Source organism: Danio rerio, chromosome 2, assembly GCF_049306965.1.
Source record: "Danio rerio strain Tuebingen ecotype United States chromosome 2, GRCz12tu, whole genome shotgun sequence".
In the NCBI taxonomy this organism is placed as follows: Eukaryota; Metazoa; Chordata; class Actinopteri; order Cypriniformes; family Danionidae; genus Danio; species Danio rerio.
The window spans coordinates 19,556,338-19,574,116 of record NC_133177.1 but is presented as its reverse complement, the minus strand read 5'-3'; the positions used below and the strand labels follow the sequence as shown (position 1 = coordinate 19,574,116).

The 17,779-nt window shown below is 35.0% G+C and overlaps 2 protein-coding genes across 2 annotated transcripts in view; one reads left to right on the top strand and one right to left on the bottom strand.

Moving 5' to 3' along the window:
• Window positions 1–1,777, top strand: part of artnb (artemin b) — a 39,867-nt gene extending 38,090 nt beyond the window's left edge. Inside the window, exon 6 of the mRNA XM_073933035.1 lies at window positions 441–1,777. Within this exon, the coding sequence (XP_073789136.1) occupies window positions 441–452 (12 nt within the window). The 3' untranslated portion in view covers window positions 453–1,777. The remainder of the gene's footprint in view (window positions 1–440) is intronic.
• Window positions 1,778–12,823: 11,046 nt separating this feature from the next.
• Window positions 12,824–17,304, bottom strand: ptger4c (prostaglandin E receptor 4 (subtype EP4) c). The gene is made up of 2 exons (NM_001281996.1): window positions 16,411–17,304; window positions 12,824–13,417 (listed from the first exon to the last, which is right to left on the bottom strand). Exons 1-2 carry the CDS (start codon window positions 17,275–17,277, stop codon window positions 12,824–12,826), a joined length of 1,461 nt encoding a protein of 486 aa, NP_001268925.1. The 5' UTR covers window positions 17,278–17,304.
• Between the last annotated feature and the right edge of the window lie 475 nt (window positions 17,305–17,779).

Sequence of the window (17,779 nt, the reverse complement as noted above, 5' to 3'; positions counted from 1 at the left end):
GGCCAGTGTTCTGCAGAGTTTAGTTCCAACTTCCTTTAACATTCCTGCCTGGTAGTTTCTAGTACACCTAGTCTGTTTCTCAATTTCGCAGAGAAAGTACTTGCGTTCTTGTGAAGACTGGTTTTGCCAGGTCACCTCGAAAGAACGAACTCGGGAGATCCATTAGAATCTGAGAAATGAAATGCTGCGTTCTTCCTGATGGTCACGTGACCTTCACACATGTTTAACTAAAAATTATTTAAACATCACAGCATTCATACACTGATTTATTGCTTTTCCTCTTTTCACGATATACACTATGCATAAGGACCTTACAAATATACATTGCACAATACAAATAAAACAGATTTTAATACAAATTTCAGCAAATAAACTCTCTTAATGTGTTTATTCCATTATTAAGATTTTCATTGGAATGTTTCCTTTTCATTGTCATTTAGGGAAACTCCTGAGGCAAATAAGTGATATCTCTGGACCTTAATAACCAATCTACATAAAATGCTGCACTTCCCATCTCCAGTCGTAACGGCTTTTGGGACTTCTAGAGGGAGTTCGCTACTCAAATCTACATCGACACATCCTTGATACCAAGAACACATTCGGGAACTTTCACGCGTCCTCTGTTCTTGAGTTTTGGAACTGAACTTTGGCAGTTGATGATGACGTTACACGAGAACATGAGGACGCAAGATTGCTGAAGAATGCATATTGAGAAACAGCAATTGAAAAAGCTTAATTAGGTGGTTCAGGTGTATTTAATTGGGGTTGGAACTAACATCCAGTAGGGGTGTCCAAACTCAGTCCTGGAGGGCCAGTGTCCTGCAGAGTTTAGCACCAACTTCCTTTTAGTTTTTAGTACACTTAGAAAGAACTTGATTAGCTGGTTCAGGTGTGTTAAACTGGGGTTGGAACTAAAATATGCACTACACCGCCCCTCCAGATATGAGTTTGGACACCCCTGCCTCACAAGGTTTCCCCCATCTACACCAACAACAACAACAATAGCATAATGTGATGTTTACCAGATTGTGCTCATTAATGTTCTCTTTTATCAACACAGATGATGACCACAATGCATTTGCCATTGTTTATCTTATTGTTACCAAATGGATGCCATGCATTCTGTATCATTTACTGTACACCTAACAGATATCATATTTATTTTTGCATTTAAATTATTTATTTATTACTATGTCTACACAAGTGTCTTGTGATTATATTTATTGTTTATACCTTGGCCTGTGCTCTGCAATCTGTCATCTCACGATGAACTATTGTGAATAACAACAAGGTTTTGAGTAAAGGTCAGTAATTGTGGTGAAAAATTAGCTAGTTAACCCAATGATTTCATTGAGTTGGAAAGGCCTTTTGGAAAACTTAGTCAGCACGTGACAAGGAATTTCTTCGGGTGCTTTTGTTTATTATTTCTCCAAGGGTTATAAAACTCTGAGAGCTCTTACTGGGAAGTTTCATGTTCAATTTATGAAAAGGAAATTAAAATAGTTTTCTTCCAAAACACCAGGAATGAGGGGGAGATGGATTGCTTTGACTAGTCCATCTGTCAGCCCAATTTGCTGACCTTAGGAACCTTGATGTTGTATTCTGTTTCTATATTAAAAGCTGCTCCATGAGGACATTTAAAAATATTGCCGATAACAATAAATTGCTTTGCTTCAGTATTTTACATGTTTTATTTATCATCTGTTTTTTTTTGGCAAAGTTACTCTTTATTTTTGTACTTTGTATTTTCTGTATAGGAATAAAGCTCTTTATATATAAACATTGTGAATAATTATTGACTGCGTGCAACAAGAAACACAAAATGTCAAATCTGTCTGCAAGTTTGCTTTACTATGCCGTCTTTGTTTAGAAAAAAAACATATTAATGAAAACGATAGCTCTGTGCTTTATGTTCATCTGCACCACAGCGCTTTTCCCTCCATTGACCTCATGTCTCAGTTCAGCTAATGGCAATCATCAGGTAGTCAGGTAGACTGCTTGGAGACATGTATGTACATTATAGCACCATTAGGCCCTAGGTGAACCTCTCATCTGCTAAAGTGCAAAGAACGTTTCCATCTGTTGTCGAGCTGCTAATGAGCGCACCCCTCACAGACCAGCTTGGCTCTGGCTCAGGGGCCTCGATCTGTGCGGTGAGTCTGCACCTCTCACACCGTGGGTGAACTTAATTAACAGGAGATTGGAACCTCTTCTGAAATGTTAACGGATAACTGCACTGCTTGGTCCAGATGGCGGCAACAGTGTGGTCACAATGGGTTAGAACTCATCTTTGACCCTCATATAAGGAATCATTGATGATGGGCTGCTGAATTATTATGAAACAATATAAAATTATTTATGGAAGTCATAATATATTTATACAACTTTTTATATTTTGCATAGAGTACAGCTTGGTGTTGACAATGAAAAGGGGGCGCAAATTACAGGTCCAAAAATGTTACAAAGAAGTAACCCACACATCATAACTAAGAGTCTTGTGTGAAAACAGATTAGCAATGTGGCTTTTGTTTGATGCTCTTTGGGAGTGCAGGGAGGTAATAGTCAAAATCCATCCTCAAAGTGATTTTAGATCGACCAAAACAACATTTCAGATATTTTAGATATAATGTGACCTGTGCTGATAATGTGACCTGTGCTGGAATGCTGCTGCTGCTGATGATAATGCTGGAGTTTATTCAGTAAATGTGTTTCATTTACGCTAAATTCCAAAATGAGCACAAAAATAGGTGAATGGAAACACATTTGTATAATTTACAGGTGTACACATGAAAAAAGGCATAGGCTATACCATGTTAAATAAATAGTTAGGCCTAATTGTCAACATTATCATATGTATTACTATAGATATTTAAAAACTGCTATCAAACAAATGAAAATGAAAGGAGATCTGTTTGATCACACAACAACACTTAAAATAGACATGTTGAGTCCAAGATCTTCATTTGCGTAATAATGAAGGAATGGGACTGGTTGGGCAATTTTCATTTCTTTCATTTTTTTTTTCAGCTTAGTCCCTTTATTAATCTGGGGTCACCACAACAGAAAGAACCACCAACTTATCCAGCATTTGTTTTACGCAGCAGATGCCCTTCCAGCTGCAACCCATTTCTGGGAAACATCCATACTTCACACTCATACACTACAGACAATTTAGCCTACCCAATTCACCTGTACCACATGTCTTTGGATTGTGGGGGAAACCAGAGCACCCGGAGGAAACCCATGCGAACGCAGGGAGAACATGCAAACTCAACAGAGAAACGCCAACTGACCCAGCCAAGGCTGGAACCAGCAACCTTCTTGCTGTGAGGCGACAGCACTACCTACTGCGCCACTGCATCACCTGTTTGGCCAATATTCTTCGATTTTACTGAGGTAAGAAACAAGGAAAAGTTGATTTTATATTCACACATTCAGATTTTCTCCTTAATAATATAATTTAAGTATTTATTTATTTTTTGCAAATTTTCATTTAAATTCTCATAAAATCATATTAGCAACAAATGACTATCAAAGTACAACATTGTTTATAATAAAAAAAAATGTGCTAATGTTGATTCTAGGAGACTTACATGCGATTTCACAACGAATAATCAAAGTAGCAGGGTAAACAATATAGGGAGCATGTCACTGAACGAATGTGCGAATATAAAACCAAATTTACCTCAATGAGGTAGGATGACCGTATAATGTAAGTAAGCGTCAAGATGACACAATACAGGTTCATATTCACGCAGGTGCTCATATTCCAACTGTGTGCAAAATATAATCATTTATCAGTGAGCACTTGATTGGGAATTGTTCTGATCGACTTCAACTTAACTGACTCGGTTTCTCGATCACCGGTCACCGCTGAATGGAGTTGAAAGAAGATGGTTGGTGTGGTGTACACGTTTAATGCTGGCATTGTTATTTTTGTCACGGTTTTGTCAAGTTTATGGAGCTGTTTTCAGCATTTTTGCAGATGAACAGCAATAAGAAAGAAAGAATATTTGTGACAGGAGCTATGATTCGACAGATTTGTTGTATATAACAACTATAGCCTATCTTGAGTTGTTTTTCTAACCGTTTAGAAGATGAAATATGTATTTAATCGTTTACTCGAAGCGTTCTTTTTAAAAACTGTGCTGACATCTGCTGGTCAATATAAGACATGACAGTCAACAGAGATGTGGGGGAGAGTGGGGACAGTTGCAACACTCTTTTTCTTCAGTTCCTCAGAGAACATTTTTTTTAAACCCGAAATTTAATATAATAAACCCACATCTATTGGACACCTACCCAATTGATTAATTGATTAATATGTGTACATGTGATAAAATATGCAGAATTTCAACTTAAAGTCAAACGTTGCAAACATTAGATCTGGATTTTTTTAAAATTCATTTTTCTGTAAACAGACTAAGTATAAATTGGTTAAATATGTTAAAGTGACCATATAAATACAGACTATTAAAAGAACAACCAATAGCCAATTATCAGGCCTAAAAAAAACTGAACAAAAGTATTTTGTACTGAAAATCTAGACTGAACCTTTACTAAGATACGCCTATGAATTTTGAAATTAATTAATTAATAAAATAGTTCATTTTTTCAAATTAAATTACATTGAAACTTTGATAAAATTAACAATTGTACATTGTTAATATGTCAAGCGTTTAAGTGAATTTTGTAATTGTGGAAAGATGCAACAGCATGTTGCAACTGTCCCAACTCTGTCAACCCTGATTAAACGGTTTATGCTAGGTAGGCACAATAGCTTTAACGCTTGATAGCTATACCTATTTGAAACTAAGTAAACAGTGATTTAAATCATATGAATGAATAATATTTCACAAAAATAGATCAGACAGTATGAAACATTTTTTGAACATTAAAAAAAAACTGTATTTTTAATTTTTTTTTACTTAAAAATGTGTTGTATACTGAAGTAATGGTCACATATGACTGATTTCTCTCAGATTGAAGAAGAGTCTAACTGAAAATATGTAGTATGAATAGTATTGTTCTAGCTCATTCCTGAATAGAGGAATACATCTTGCTGCAACTCACTCTCCTCTACTTTTCATTTTATTGTGCAGGCCTAACGTTCAAGAAGAAATGTTCCTGGTGCAAATAAAGTTTTGAAAAAATCTGAAAAAAAAAAAAATAAATAAATAAATAATAATAATAATAATAATAATAATAATAATAATAATGTGGTTTATATAAAAGGCCAGAACTCCCATAATATATTTTAAATGATAAAATAAATACTGTAAACTATCATTCACATAACTGGGAAAAATGGTCCTCTAATGTTAACTTAATAAATAAATAAAATTCCTATATTTACTTATGTTTACCAAAATTATAGAATGTAACATTCATCTAAAATTTGCAAAAGCATGAGAAAATATGAAATAAATAAATCATAACATATTGGGAGAACAATTGAATGTAACATTTAAATATGTTTCTCAAATTTGCAATGATCTTTAAACACACGCATAAACAAGTAACTTAAACAACAAAAACTTAAACAAGTTCCTAAAACAACATAAAATCTTAGGAGAATTTTAAATAAAAAAATAAATCTCCCGAGAACATTCACAATGTTTTGAAAATCAAACAATGGATTATTACAAAGAAAAATAAATTGTCTAAAAACAATCAGCTATATCGAATAAATCTCAGTGTAGAGAAAACATTCAAACATAACAAAAAATCTCATGGTGTTTTTACATGTACATTGGACTGCCTTTTAAATGTTCATATAAAATAGAAAAAATCTTAATATAGAAAATGCTTAAATGGTTTTAAATTGAAAATGCGAATTGAAAGTTGTACAATTGAAAAGTGTGAATGTTTCTCAAATTATCCCATAATCTAGAAAAATCGTCAGATTAGAATTATAAGGTTCTATCTGAAATTTTTGTCAAAATTTAGTTATTGACATATTCTTATTGTATGACATCTTATTTACATTATAGGATTTTTTTTTTTAAGTTTTTTTACATTTTTACTTAAAAAAATTAAGTTACACACATGCTGTTTGCTTTGGAAAGCAAATACTTTAAAGCTCATTATCTCAAAATCATTCAGAATGCAGATAGAACCTTTTAATTCCAATGTGACGAAATGGTCTTTAAGTAGAAAATTATAGAACTGAAAGTTTCTCAAATGCTCACATAAACAAAAAAAATCTTACCTGAAATTTAAAACAAAAAAAAATTACATTTTGTTTTCAAAACTTAATGAAAATGATAGTAAAAAAAGGTAAGACTTTGTTTTGATGGTCCCTCTTGCACATTGTGTTGACTAAAAGTTGCATTGCAACTACAGTACATGCCAATTACTTCTCATTTGAGTGTTAGTAAACTGTCTGCTTATTATCTGTTGATACTGCTCCTTCAAAAGACATTTAACTGATTATAAGAAACTTTGTAAGTACATATCAACTTACACTAAACCTAAGCCCAACCTAACAGTCTAATTATAATCTATTGAGATAGTTGGCATGTAGATGCAATCAATTTTCAATGAAAGGAGCTAAAGCCTGCGTGAAAAGTTGCTGAATGTTTCCAGATGACGGCACACACTAATTTGCATATCAGTGATGTCATCACAAAGTATCTGACAAGCGTAACCCTGTCATGTCTGAGGCGCCATGTATTATGTTATATTAAAACTTTACATCTAGATGCACAATAAATAGGTTCTTATTTACATAAAACTACATCTTTATGTAGTATACAAAATCATTAATGTTTTCTCAAATTGACAGGCCATCTCAGCAAAAACACTATTTGAAATCTGTCCATTTAGATTTGTATGAAAAATATAGTAAACTATATTTTGCCAAATATAGAAAAATATTGTTGACTAATTGTAAAAGTAATACAATTATTAGTCTATATATATATATATATATATATATATATATATATATATATATATATATATATATATATATGACTGATAATGAACAGTTACATTCTTTTAAACAATCACAGCTTGTGTACTTCTTCTTTTTAATATTTGAAATTAATACAATTGTGGAAGTGACAACAATTATAGCACTATTGTAATTTATTGCTACCTAAATTACCCACAATTATACATGTTAACAAATATTAGCAAATGAACATTTATGAAAAACAATCTGAGCTAGCAATTTACTCTACTGAGTGAAGCCTGCAGCCACTGCTCTTTTGAGTCACTTTTAAAAAATTGCTAAAAGTAGCCAAATGACTGTTAAAAATAGCTAATATTGTTGCTAGGTGCTTTTTTAAAAAGGTTGCTATGGTAATATGAAAAGTTGCTAAATCTAGCAACAAAATTGCAAAGCTGGCAACGCTGGATGCAACATAACTTAAATTCAACAACATTCGTTAAAGGGACCTTCAAAATAAAGTAATACCAAAAAATGTTATATTTTTTAACCAAATAAAATAGGTCTATAACATACTATATCTGTGAGTTATTATCAGCTGGGCATTCATCACATATTGAGAATTTAGCTTAGCAAATCTACTTAAATGATATAATAAGACTTAACAGACAAACCACACATAATAAACCCATAACATCAGTTTCTACTTCTATTACTGTACACTTACAGAATTAAAGGTAAGGGAGCTGTCAATGGGGCAGTAACTTTTCAAGAGGTACTAATTTGTAACCAAAGGATTTATCAATACCTCAAAGTTATAAAGTAATCATTCTAAATGTACCTTTAAGATGCTAGAGGACCCTTTATACAAATATGTATCTTTTCAAAAGGTACTGCCCCAATGACAACACCCGTACATTTTTTCTGACAGTGTAATAGCCAGAAATAACAATAGCCAATACTCTACATATAAACAACAACTTTAAGGGAAAACATAATTTTGGTGACCTCTGTGACATTTAACAATAAGTGTTCTTCATATCTCATTCAGCAAGACAGTCATTTCACATCCTGCCAGATACAGTAACCAAGAGAAACATGTTTGACTAGACAGCAGCAGAAAAATCAATACACATTGACTGCAAGGCTTCCATTCGTGTTAATGAAGGGTCATAAAATATACCGTCATGCGTCAAAAAAAATTCCATAGAAGCAGTTTACACAGCTGTTTCATCCAAAAAACAGACTGACATTTACATAATTTACATGGGGGCACTAATAAGAAAAATGCAAGAATATTTATGAATATTTAATCCCCAAATAAATGATTCCTTCTGCCTTCTTTTACTCATATTCATGTTGTCATAAATCTTGAAGTCTGTTGAGGAGAAAGAAGGAGAAGAAGGGAAAAAGGCTAATCTTGCATATTCCCATATAATGAAAGTGAATGAGCTACTGTACCAAGAGTGACGTGTTTTCCCACACAGCTCTCAAATCAATAGACACGCTGAGGCCAAGACCTCCATTTGTGTGTTAATGAAGGCTTGGGATCGGTGTGATCTGTAAGGTAAGGTATAATTTCCCTCCAAAGTCATTAAAGCACAAAATGACACGGTAGTGTCACTGTAATTCCACATAGAATCAATGTAGCGCCATAATTTAGCCCTATACTGCCACCTGTTGGCACAAAATCACTGTAAACGGTCTAAATAAGATTAAAGTGTGTATGTCCCCCCACGATACTCTCTCATGGGTTCCACCTGATTTGACAGTTGCAAAATTGGCGGACGGCTTATACGTGTATTACAAACTAATAATGAAATACATACGGCCCCTTGTGAAAATTTATTGCAACTTACTATAAAAACAGTGACCAAAAAAACTTTTTTTTTTTTTTTTTAAATTTATTTTATTTTAACCATGTTAAAAAAAATTGTTTTTAAAAAAATAAATAAACAATAGCATTTTAGTCCAAATTTGGTGGCAGGAATGGATATCATCTGCCAAAATCATTTTTATATGGGTTATTTTATTTTGTTGAGTATTTGTACATTTTCTTTGGCTTAGTCCTTTTATCCATCAGGGGTTGCCACAGTGGAATGAACCGCCAACTTATCCAGCATATGTTTTACAGCGAATGACCTTCCAGCTGCAACCCAGTACTAAGAAACAGCCATTTACACTCATTCACACACATGCACTTTAGCCAGTTCATTCAATTTACCTATAGCGCATGTCTTTGGACTGTGGTGGAAACCCGGAGCAACTGAAGGAAACCCACGCCAACACAGGGAGAACATGCAAACTCAGCCAGGACTCGAACCAGCAACCTTCTTGGTGTGAGAAGACAGTGATAACCACTGAGCCACTGTCACCCATAATATTTTTAGATATTTTGTATAACTAATTTATGGACCTGCTGGAGTTGCAAGCTGAGCTACATGCAATGCCTTTAACACCCACACCTAATCCTACCCCTCACAGTGATGTCACTAAAGCTCTATTAATTGCATTGTGTCTGACATTGCAAGTTTAAAATATGCAGTCTCAGCTTGCAAATACAAGTCTGTGTCTGGAAACTATTGAATTTATGAGCATTATGTGACAGATACTAAATAAATCCATTTAACGATCCTTTTAACTTACAAGTATTAACATTTTGCATATTTTGCAAGGTGTATGCACACCTATAAACCATATAAGTTACACTAATATTAGAATGAATCACTTTGGTCATCTAAAATATATTCTGATGCAATTATAATTGACCACTTGTTAAAAATGTAAAGACAAGGTTGAAAAGTATTACAGTATAACAGAACAGTGTGCTACTACAAAGTAAATACAGTTTACTGTGATCGTTATAGGTAGCTCTGCCTCAGCTTTATGTACAACACCCACATTGAGTTTTTCCTCCAGCTTACTGACAAAATCTACTGATTTTAAAGGAAAAACTGCTGCATGCTAATGGATTTAAATATTTAATGCATGTTGGCGTGATATGAGACCGACCACTCTGTTTACAGTATAGTATCACTTAAACAAAGCAAGGGCTTGAAGAAGGGCTTTGTATTTCATTGTAAATTACAGTATTTAGCTGTATGTATGTATGTATGTACTGTATGCATGTATGTATGTATGTATGTGTATATGGTATGCTATTGTACTTTGAAGCTGCCTTGTAGGAAAATATCCTCTTGGTGCAATTAAAATACAGTATTTTCATCAAAAATCGAAAAACAGTAGATAATAAATACTGGCCAAAGGCATTTATTCGTGCTTGGTGGAAGAAGAAACCCAGAAAATGGGTGACAAAGGTGTGTGCAAATACTCTTACCCTTATAAACATATACTTTATGTTCTTCATTCAATTAACGAAAACAAATAAAAACAATTAGTAATAGGCTTTATATTGTAATAGCAAGGGCGGCATGGTGGCTCAGTTGTTAGCACTGTCACCTCACAGTAAGAAGGTTGCTGAGCTAAATTGGTCAAAGTGTATGAGTGCATGTGTGAATATGAGTGTATGGGTATTTCTCAGCACTGGGTTGCAGCTGGAAGGGAATCTGCTGCTTAAAACATGTGGCAGAAATAGTAAAAAAATAATAGCCAGACAGAATCCATCCATTAGAAGTAAAAAAAAATATTACTTAAATATTTATATTGTGCAAAATGATCTAAACATTTGCAAATCATTCAATAATATGATTAAAACTCAAGTTAAAAACTGATAGATAATTATATATTTACTCACATTTACAAAGGTGAATAAATAGATTAAATGACAGGTTCAAAAATCAACACAGATTCCATATGGGAATCTCTTTACTACACTACTCAAATCTTTTTGTGATCTTGACAAAACACACACTGCAAAACACATCTCACAAGATTTCTAATTTGGTGTCTGTTTTCACTCTTGCAGAATGATTGATTATGTCTTGATTCTTGACTGAAAATCCATCAAAACCAATAGACTTTAAATGTCTTAAAAAATTAAAAAAGAAAAAAAACCTACACACGTATGCAGTTGAAGTCAAAATGATTAGCCCGTTTGAATTTTCTTTTTTAAATATTTCCCAAACTATGTTTAAAAGAGCAAGACATTTTTCACAGTATACCTGAAAAATATTCTGGAGAAATTCTTATTTGTTTTATTTTGGCTGGAATAAAAGCAGAACAAACTACTGTTAAACAAAGACTTGCCTAATTACCCTATAAGCCTTTAAATTTTTGGCATTTCTGTGTGGAGATTGCATGTTCTCCATATGTTCACGTGGGTTATCTTCTGACGCTCAGTTTTCCCCCGTAATTTCAAAGGACATGCGGTATAGGTGAATTGGGTGAGATAAATTGTCTCTAGTGTATGTGTGTATGTCCTGGTCCTCAAGATTGGGGGTTGAGTGTTGTGCTAACGACCCACATAGTAAAAAATTAAGTTACAAATGTTAAAAAACACCAACATGGTGTGGCTAAAAATCAACTTTAATATTAAGTAAAAAATAAGCCTTTAAATTGCATTTTAAGCTGAATAGTATCTTGAAAAATATCTAGTGGCAAATATATCATGGCAATGATAAAATATATATTATAAATTAGTTATTAAAACTATTATGTCTAATAATATGTAAAAAAAAAAAATCTTATTTCCCTTATACAGAAATTAGAAAAAAAGTATATACCGGGGGCTAATAATTCAGGGGGCATAATGATTGACTTCATCTGTATACAATAGGTTGATGGCTTTAAATATCAAAACATTAATATAAATACATACACTAATAATTTAGCATAAATAGAATAATAAATATCGTGTAATAATTGTATTATATGCTTTATTTTAGTCATATATTTAAATAAATCAAAGCAATTTAAATATTAACAAATGTTTATAAAGTAACTAAACTGGCAAAAGATGCATGGCTCATATGTACAGTGCAGCATAATTGAGTACACCCCATTTTGAAACTGAACATTTTTATCCAATTTTCAGTGAATATAGAAATGTATTTTGGTGTATTTAAACAAAACATATTTATTAAACAGATATATTTATTAAAATAATGTTTTAGTCACCAAACATATTTAGAAATTGAAAGATAATACAATTAAATCCAAGCAAAATATTGCAAAAGAAAAAAAAACTACAAAATTTCAACAAATATACTTCAATACTGATTAATCAAATGTATCTGCACAAATATATAATATTGTATAGATTCCTATTATAAAGATGAATTTAGGAGATAGATTTGTAAGAGGTGTACTTATATATGCTGAGCACTGTTGACCATTTGTGGGTGAATTTCTGCTAAATTGAATTCATTTTTGTTATTGAATCTAAAAGACTGGTTCCCAGAGATGGGTTGCAGCTGGAAGGGCATCCGCTGTGTTAAACATGTGCTGAATAAGTTGGCAGTTCATTCCACTGTGGCGATCCCGGATTAAAAAAGGGACTAAGCCGAAAAGTAAATGAATGAATGAATGAATGAATGAATGAATGAATGAATGAATGAATGAATGAGCGAATCAGAAAGACTACACATATTTCCAGCTGCATTTCTTTTTTTAAGAATTCAAGAATATTAAGATTGCTGAAGTGGACATTTGTAGGCCAGTTGTACTCTTGGTTGTGATAAAATAAATTGCACCTTTAATAAATTATTCACAGTTTTACAAGTAAAACCCAGCATGCAACATGGCACAGTATTGAAGAAAAAGCATCAAATCCTTTACCACACATCAAACACATTCATGTCAAAACAGACATTACAAGTGCCTCCGTTTATGGTTTAATCCTAAAATCGGATCAATCCAGTTCAAAATTAAGCAAATTCACAGAATTATTTGTGAATGTTACCTAAAGCACAAATGTCTCTTTTTTTCTCTCATAGTGCTTCACAGAAGAAATCTAAATTGACGTCTAGGTCATTGTCTCATGCACTTTTCTGATAGACAAGAACTAGGTGTACTGAATGTGCAGGTCACTATTTCAGCTTTATTCTCTAATATTTGAGTGGCTGGTAATGCCATAACAGTCTTGGCGATGAGTTTGGGACTTGATGTTGCTTCATCTTCATCAAAACCCATTACAGTGTTTTGCTCGACACTGAAAGGATGAAACTGAGCGAGAGCTGTATCAAAGTCCCACGCCTGGCGAAGGGTTAAGTCTAGATAAGATTTAGTGTTCATGCAGTTCTGTTTACCCACGTCATTTCTACAGATTGCTGTGCGTAGTGACGCGTAACTGGTGCAGTTGCTTTGTACCAACGATGGAGGTGAGTGTTGACCATCCGTCCAACCCAAAACACGACTGTGATCCCCTTTCCTGTGTCTGATGGTACGCTTGAGTCGCGCACAGCCTTTGGTTAACAAATTTTTTCTGCACAGAATATAAACCCATGGATCCAGGATGGGGTTGAAGGAGGCGAATCGTATAGCCAGGAGATCACTGCGATAGTCTGGACTTTTGCCTGAGGAAATATAAGCAGGATCGTACAGCTGGTTGACGAAGATGCGCACCTGTGAATTAAACAGAAATATCGTCCAAAGGTCACAAAAAAAGGTCACGACACTATAAAATCAATAAGGATTCACGGTCAGTTAGCGCTATACAAACTCCACAGTGACTAATCTGAACACCCCTAACTGCACTGTAAAAAATATTGGTTGCCTTAAATTTTTACGCTGAATCAAATGAACCTTTTGAGTCCACTGAACTTATATTATGTTAAACTGCCTTAAAACAGCTTGCGTAACTTATAAAATTAGGTTAGAAGAGGATTAATTTAATAAGTTACAATGACCTAAAAACATTTGCTGCCAGGACTAATTGTTCATATAACTTTTTTACAGTGTGTTATACTGCATTAATAAGCTCAACAGAGACGTGTGAGCTGGGGAGACTCGGTACTGTCAAAATAGAAAAGGTGAAAAAAGGAAATGGAAAGCAATGTGAAGATCTAATGCTGTGAAGTGACACTCTTTCATTCATTTTCACGTAACAGCAAAAGCTGTTACAGTGGTAGAGATAGTTCTGACAGTTCTAAAATAGTACAGATAAACACTTATTAAAAACACAGCTCAGGGATTCAAGAAAAGGTGAAACTGCTTTGAAAGTGCATGATGAAGTTATGCAAAACAGACTTCTTGCAAGTGTTTTGTGTAAAATATAATGTTTATTTTATTCTGCTAACTACATTTCTTCCCTATTTAAAATAATAAATGTAATTTAGAGCATTGAAATTATATGTTTTAAATTCTAAAAAACATGCCATGTTTTAAGACATGTATATATCTGTTTTTAGACAAAACAGTTCTAATGTTTAGACTTCTGAAGACCCAGCAGACACACTATGTCATAAGACATTAATATTAGGTTTGATTTAGGTCACCAGCATCTGTGGACAATGTTATTTGGACATCTAATAATGACGTGAAATGACGTTGATATTTGGTTGATTTTAGGTTGTGTTGAAAAGTGACCAAAATTCGTTGTCCAGCCAACATCTTCAACCAACATCATATTGACGTCAAATACTGACTTTTATTTGACAGATATGGCAACCAAAATCTAATGTCTGACAGACGTCATAGTGGTAATGTCCACATAATGTCAAACTGTAACATCATTAGATGTTGATACTTGGTTGTTTTTAGGTTGCATTGGGAAATAACCAAAATATGACATCTGTCCGACGTTGGACATTGACATCCGCCTGACTTTGGGTTCTGACATCGACCCAATTTTCATTTCCAAACAAACTGCAAAGTCCCACTATGTTGGGGTACAACATCAATCAACAAATAAAAGCATTTGTTATCATGACCAGCAAAGGCATATTTTGTTTTGAAATCACAGTGAATACAATGAATTTAGAGAATGTTGTCAGTGCTCTCTCATTATATTGGTTTATTTGCTTTGTTTGAGGTCTGGGATGCCACTGATTCTCATACTGAACTAATGATGACCACACTAATGAAGGCAGTAATTGATTTCCAGACAGGCTATTAAACTAAACTGATGTTGAGGTTGATTCGGAAAAGAATTATCACGGTCATAAACAGCTGTTTATAACCCAGCATGTGCTCCATCTAAATGCATGTGTTTACCTGGAGTGGCTTTACTGACAAAATGCACATGAACATCACCTCGATTAAATCACACTGCCCTATCATAATCAGCCCAATCTCACAAAGAAATGACACTATTTTACATACTGTATAATACTAATTTTTGTACTAACTTATATGATTTAATTTGAATTGAGATTTTTAAAAGGAGGCAAACCCTACCCCTGAACACACTACTCAATGGGGGATGACACTAAAATGAATGAGTGGGATGAATTAAATACAAATTTGCCACTAAATCAAAAGGTTATCAATTCTCGTGAGATTATGTTGGACTGAAAAGCTCGTTCATATAAAATGAGGTAATATAGATTAAGAGAAATATGACTAGTGTATGTTTTTGAGATTTGTTTAAGGAGAGTGAGGTATTTGAATGAATGACACATTTCATTCAAAGAAAATTAATAAATTATTTAACATTGCTGAACAACAGGTATTTAGCAGTTTTTTTTAAACATAGTTATATTTTGTATCACACAATTCCCTTTCATTTGAAACTCACATTGATGTTTTTATCTGTTTCTGTCAGGAGGAACTTTGTGTGTGTTTATTATTATTCAAATTTAAATGAATGATGGATGACGCGGTGGCGCAGTAGATAGCGCTGTCGCCTTACAGCAAGAAGGTTGCTGGTTCGAGCCTCGGCTGGGTCAGTTGGCGTTTCTGTGTGGAGTTTGCATGTTCTCCCTACGTTCCCGTGGGTTTCCTCCGGGTGCTCCGGTTTCCCCCACAGTCCAAAGACATGTGGTACAAGTGAAATGGGTAGGCTAAATCGTGTATGTGTGTGAATGAATGTGTATGGATGTTTCCCAGAGATGGGTTGCGGCTGGAAGGGCATCCACTGCATAAAACATGTGCTGGATAAGTTGGCGGTTCATTCCGCTGTGGCGACCTCAAATTACTAAAGGGGCTAAGCCGAAAAAAATGAATGAATGAATGATTAATTGAATGAATGAATGAATGAATGAATGAATGAAAAATAAAGATGATGAAAAAAGTGACAAACGTCTAACAGATGTTATTGTGTCTCTTTGCATTTAAAACGTAAAAAAAGAAACCCACATTTTCTTTGTTAGATGAACTTTTAAAAGGAAAAGGTGAAGTATAGGCGAATTAAATAAACTAAATTAGCCATAGTGTATGTGTGCGTGTGTGAGGATGTTTCCCAGTACTGGGTTGCAGCTGGAAGAGCTTCCGCGGTGTAAAACACACGCTGGATAAGTTGGTGGTTTATTTCGCTGTGGCGACCCCTGATAAATAAAGGAACTAAGCCGAAGGAAAATAATGAATGAATAAACTGTAGTTTATAACCCAGCAGCATGACTAGGATTATCAATCTAATCTACAGCTCAAACATAACGAAAAGCATGCAGAACACCCACCACTAAAGGGATGGAGCATATCAGGAACACAATAGTCATTAATATCAACAGCCAGAACATCTGGATCTCCGCTGCAGATGTTAACCTGAATCCGCGCCTTGACCCTGCGTGTCCGGGTACCTCTGCTCTTACCATCCGACTCATTTTACTCATCCCGACGAGTGAACGACACACGGCGAAATTGCACAAGACTGTAACGGCGATCAGCAGCAGCATGAAACCACCGTACAGAAACGTGTACGAGGCGCCGACCGAGTCCATGGCGCGCCAGTCCAAGAAGCACCAAGTTCCCGGAAAGTGTCTCTTGTGCTTTCCGAAGCCAAAACTGGGCATGATACACAGCACGATATTGGCCAGATAGGTTGCCATCAGCGCAAACCGAGCCATAGCCCGGTCCACGTGTTGAGAGTAAAAGTACGCGTGGTTTATGGCCAAATATCTTTCCACGGACATTGCGCACAGAATAGACATCCCAGCAGACCCGAAGAACAGCATGGAAAAGGAGAAGAAATGGCACAGGAGCGCTCCACCCGGCCACCTGCCCGCGATATAAGTGGCGATGACAACCGGACTGGTGAAGCAGGTGCCCAGCAGGTCTGTGATGGCCATCCCGCACACCAGAGTGTAGAAGGTGGTCTCCTTCTGCTCTTTCTTGGAGATGCAAAGCACCACGATAGCTACAAGGTTTCCGAGGACTCCGACGCCAAACATAGTGGCCGAAGTGACGAGAGAGCGAAAGTCCAGACTCAAAGCACGAGAGGAACTGTTGGAGAAATTCACAAAAACTTCGGACACATTCAGCAGTGAGTCGTTGATGTAGGATAGGTTGACAAGTGGCTCCGCAAAGTCTACACTTCGTTTTTCCATTTGTGCAGAGTGCGGTGGACGAAATATTTAAGACAGAGTCTCTGGTTTACTTCTTAAGTTTGCTCGCATGGCCTTGGTTGGACTCGTAGGACTCACAGGTGCCAGTGCATTTATAGAAATCCTCAGCTCCTCTTCCCACAGTGTGATGTCAGCGATGAGGAGTGACGTCACTTGCAGCCATCCCGATTTAGCTCACTCTGTAAACGCAGGTGTGGGGTTTATTAATGTAACAAGTTCAGTTCAAGGAGGAATTGCAGTAGTGGCGAATGTTTTACATATTTAAGTGCATCATCATGTAACATCTTTGTCTGTGGCTTGCTTGTGTGTGTGAGGACAATAATAATACAGAGTGTGTCCTGAATGAGTATTTGTTTCTTGTGAGTGATTAGCTCAATAACTGAGCTTTCAACCGAAATGATAAATTAGCCAAATAAAGATCATTCTCTGGAGATTCACCATATTTTTCTTTAAAAATAGGATATATAAAATTAGTCTTATGCGA

Excerpts from the sequence above, each read along its gene's own strand:
- ptger4c (NM_001281996.1), bottom strand. The coding sequence starts at position 17,277 with ATGGAAAAACGAAGTGTAGACTTTGCGGAGCCACTTGTCAACCTATCC. Across the intron at positions 13,418-16,410 it reads TATGCTCCATCCCTTTAGTG|GTGCGCATCTTCGTCAACCA; the intron begins GTGGGTGTTCTG and ends TTTAATTCACAG.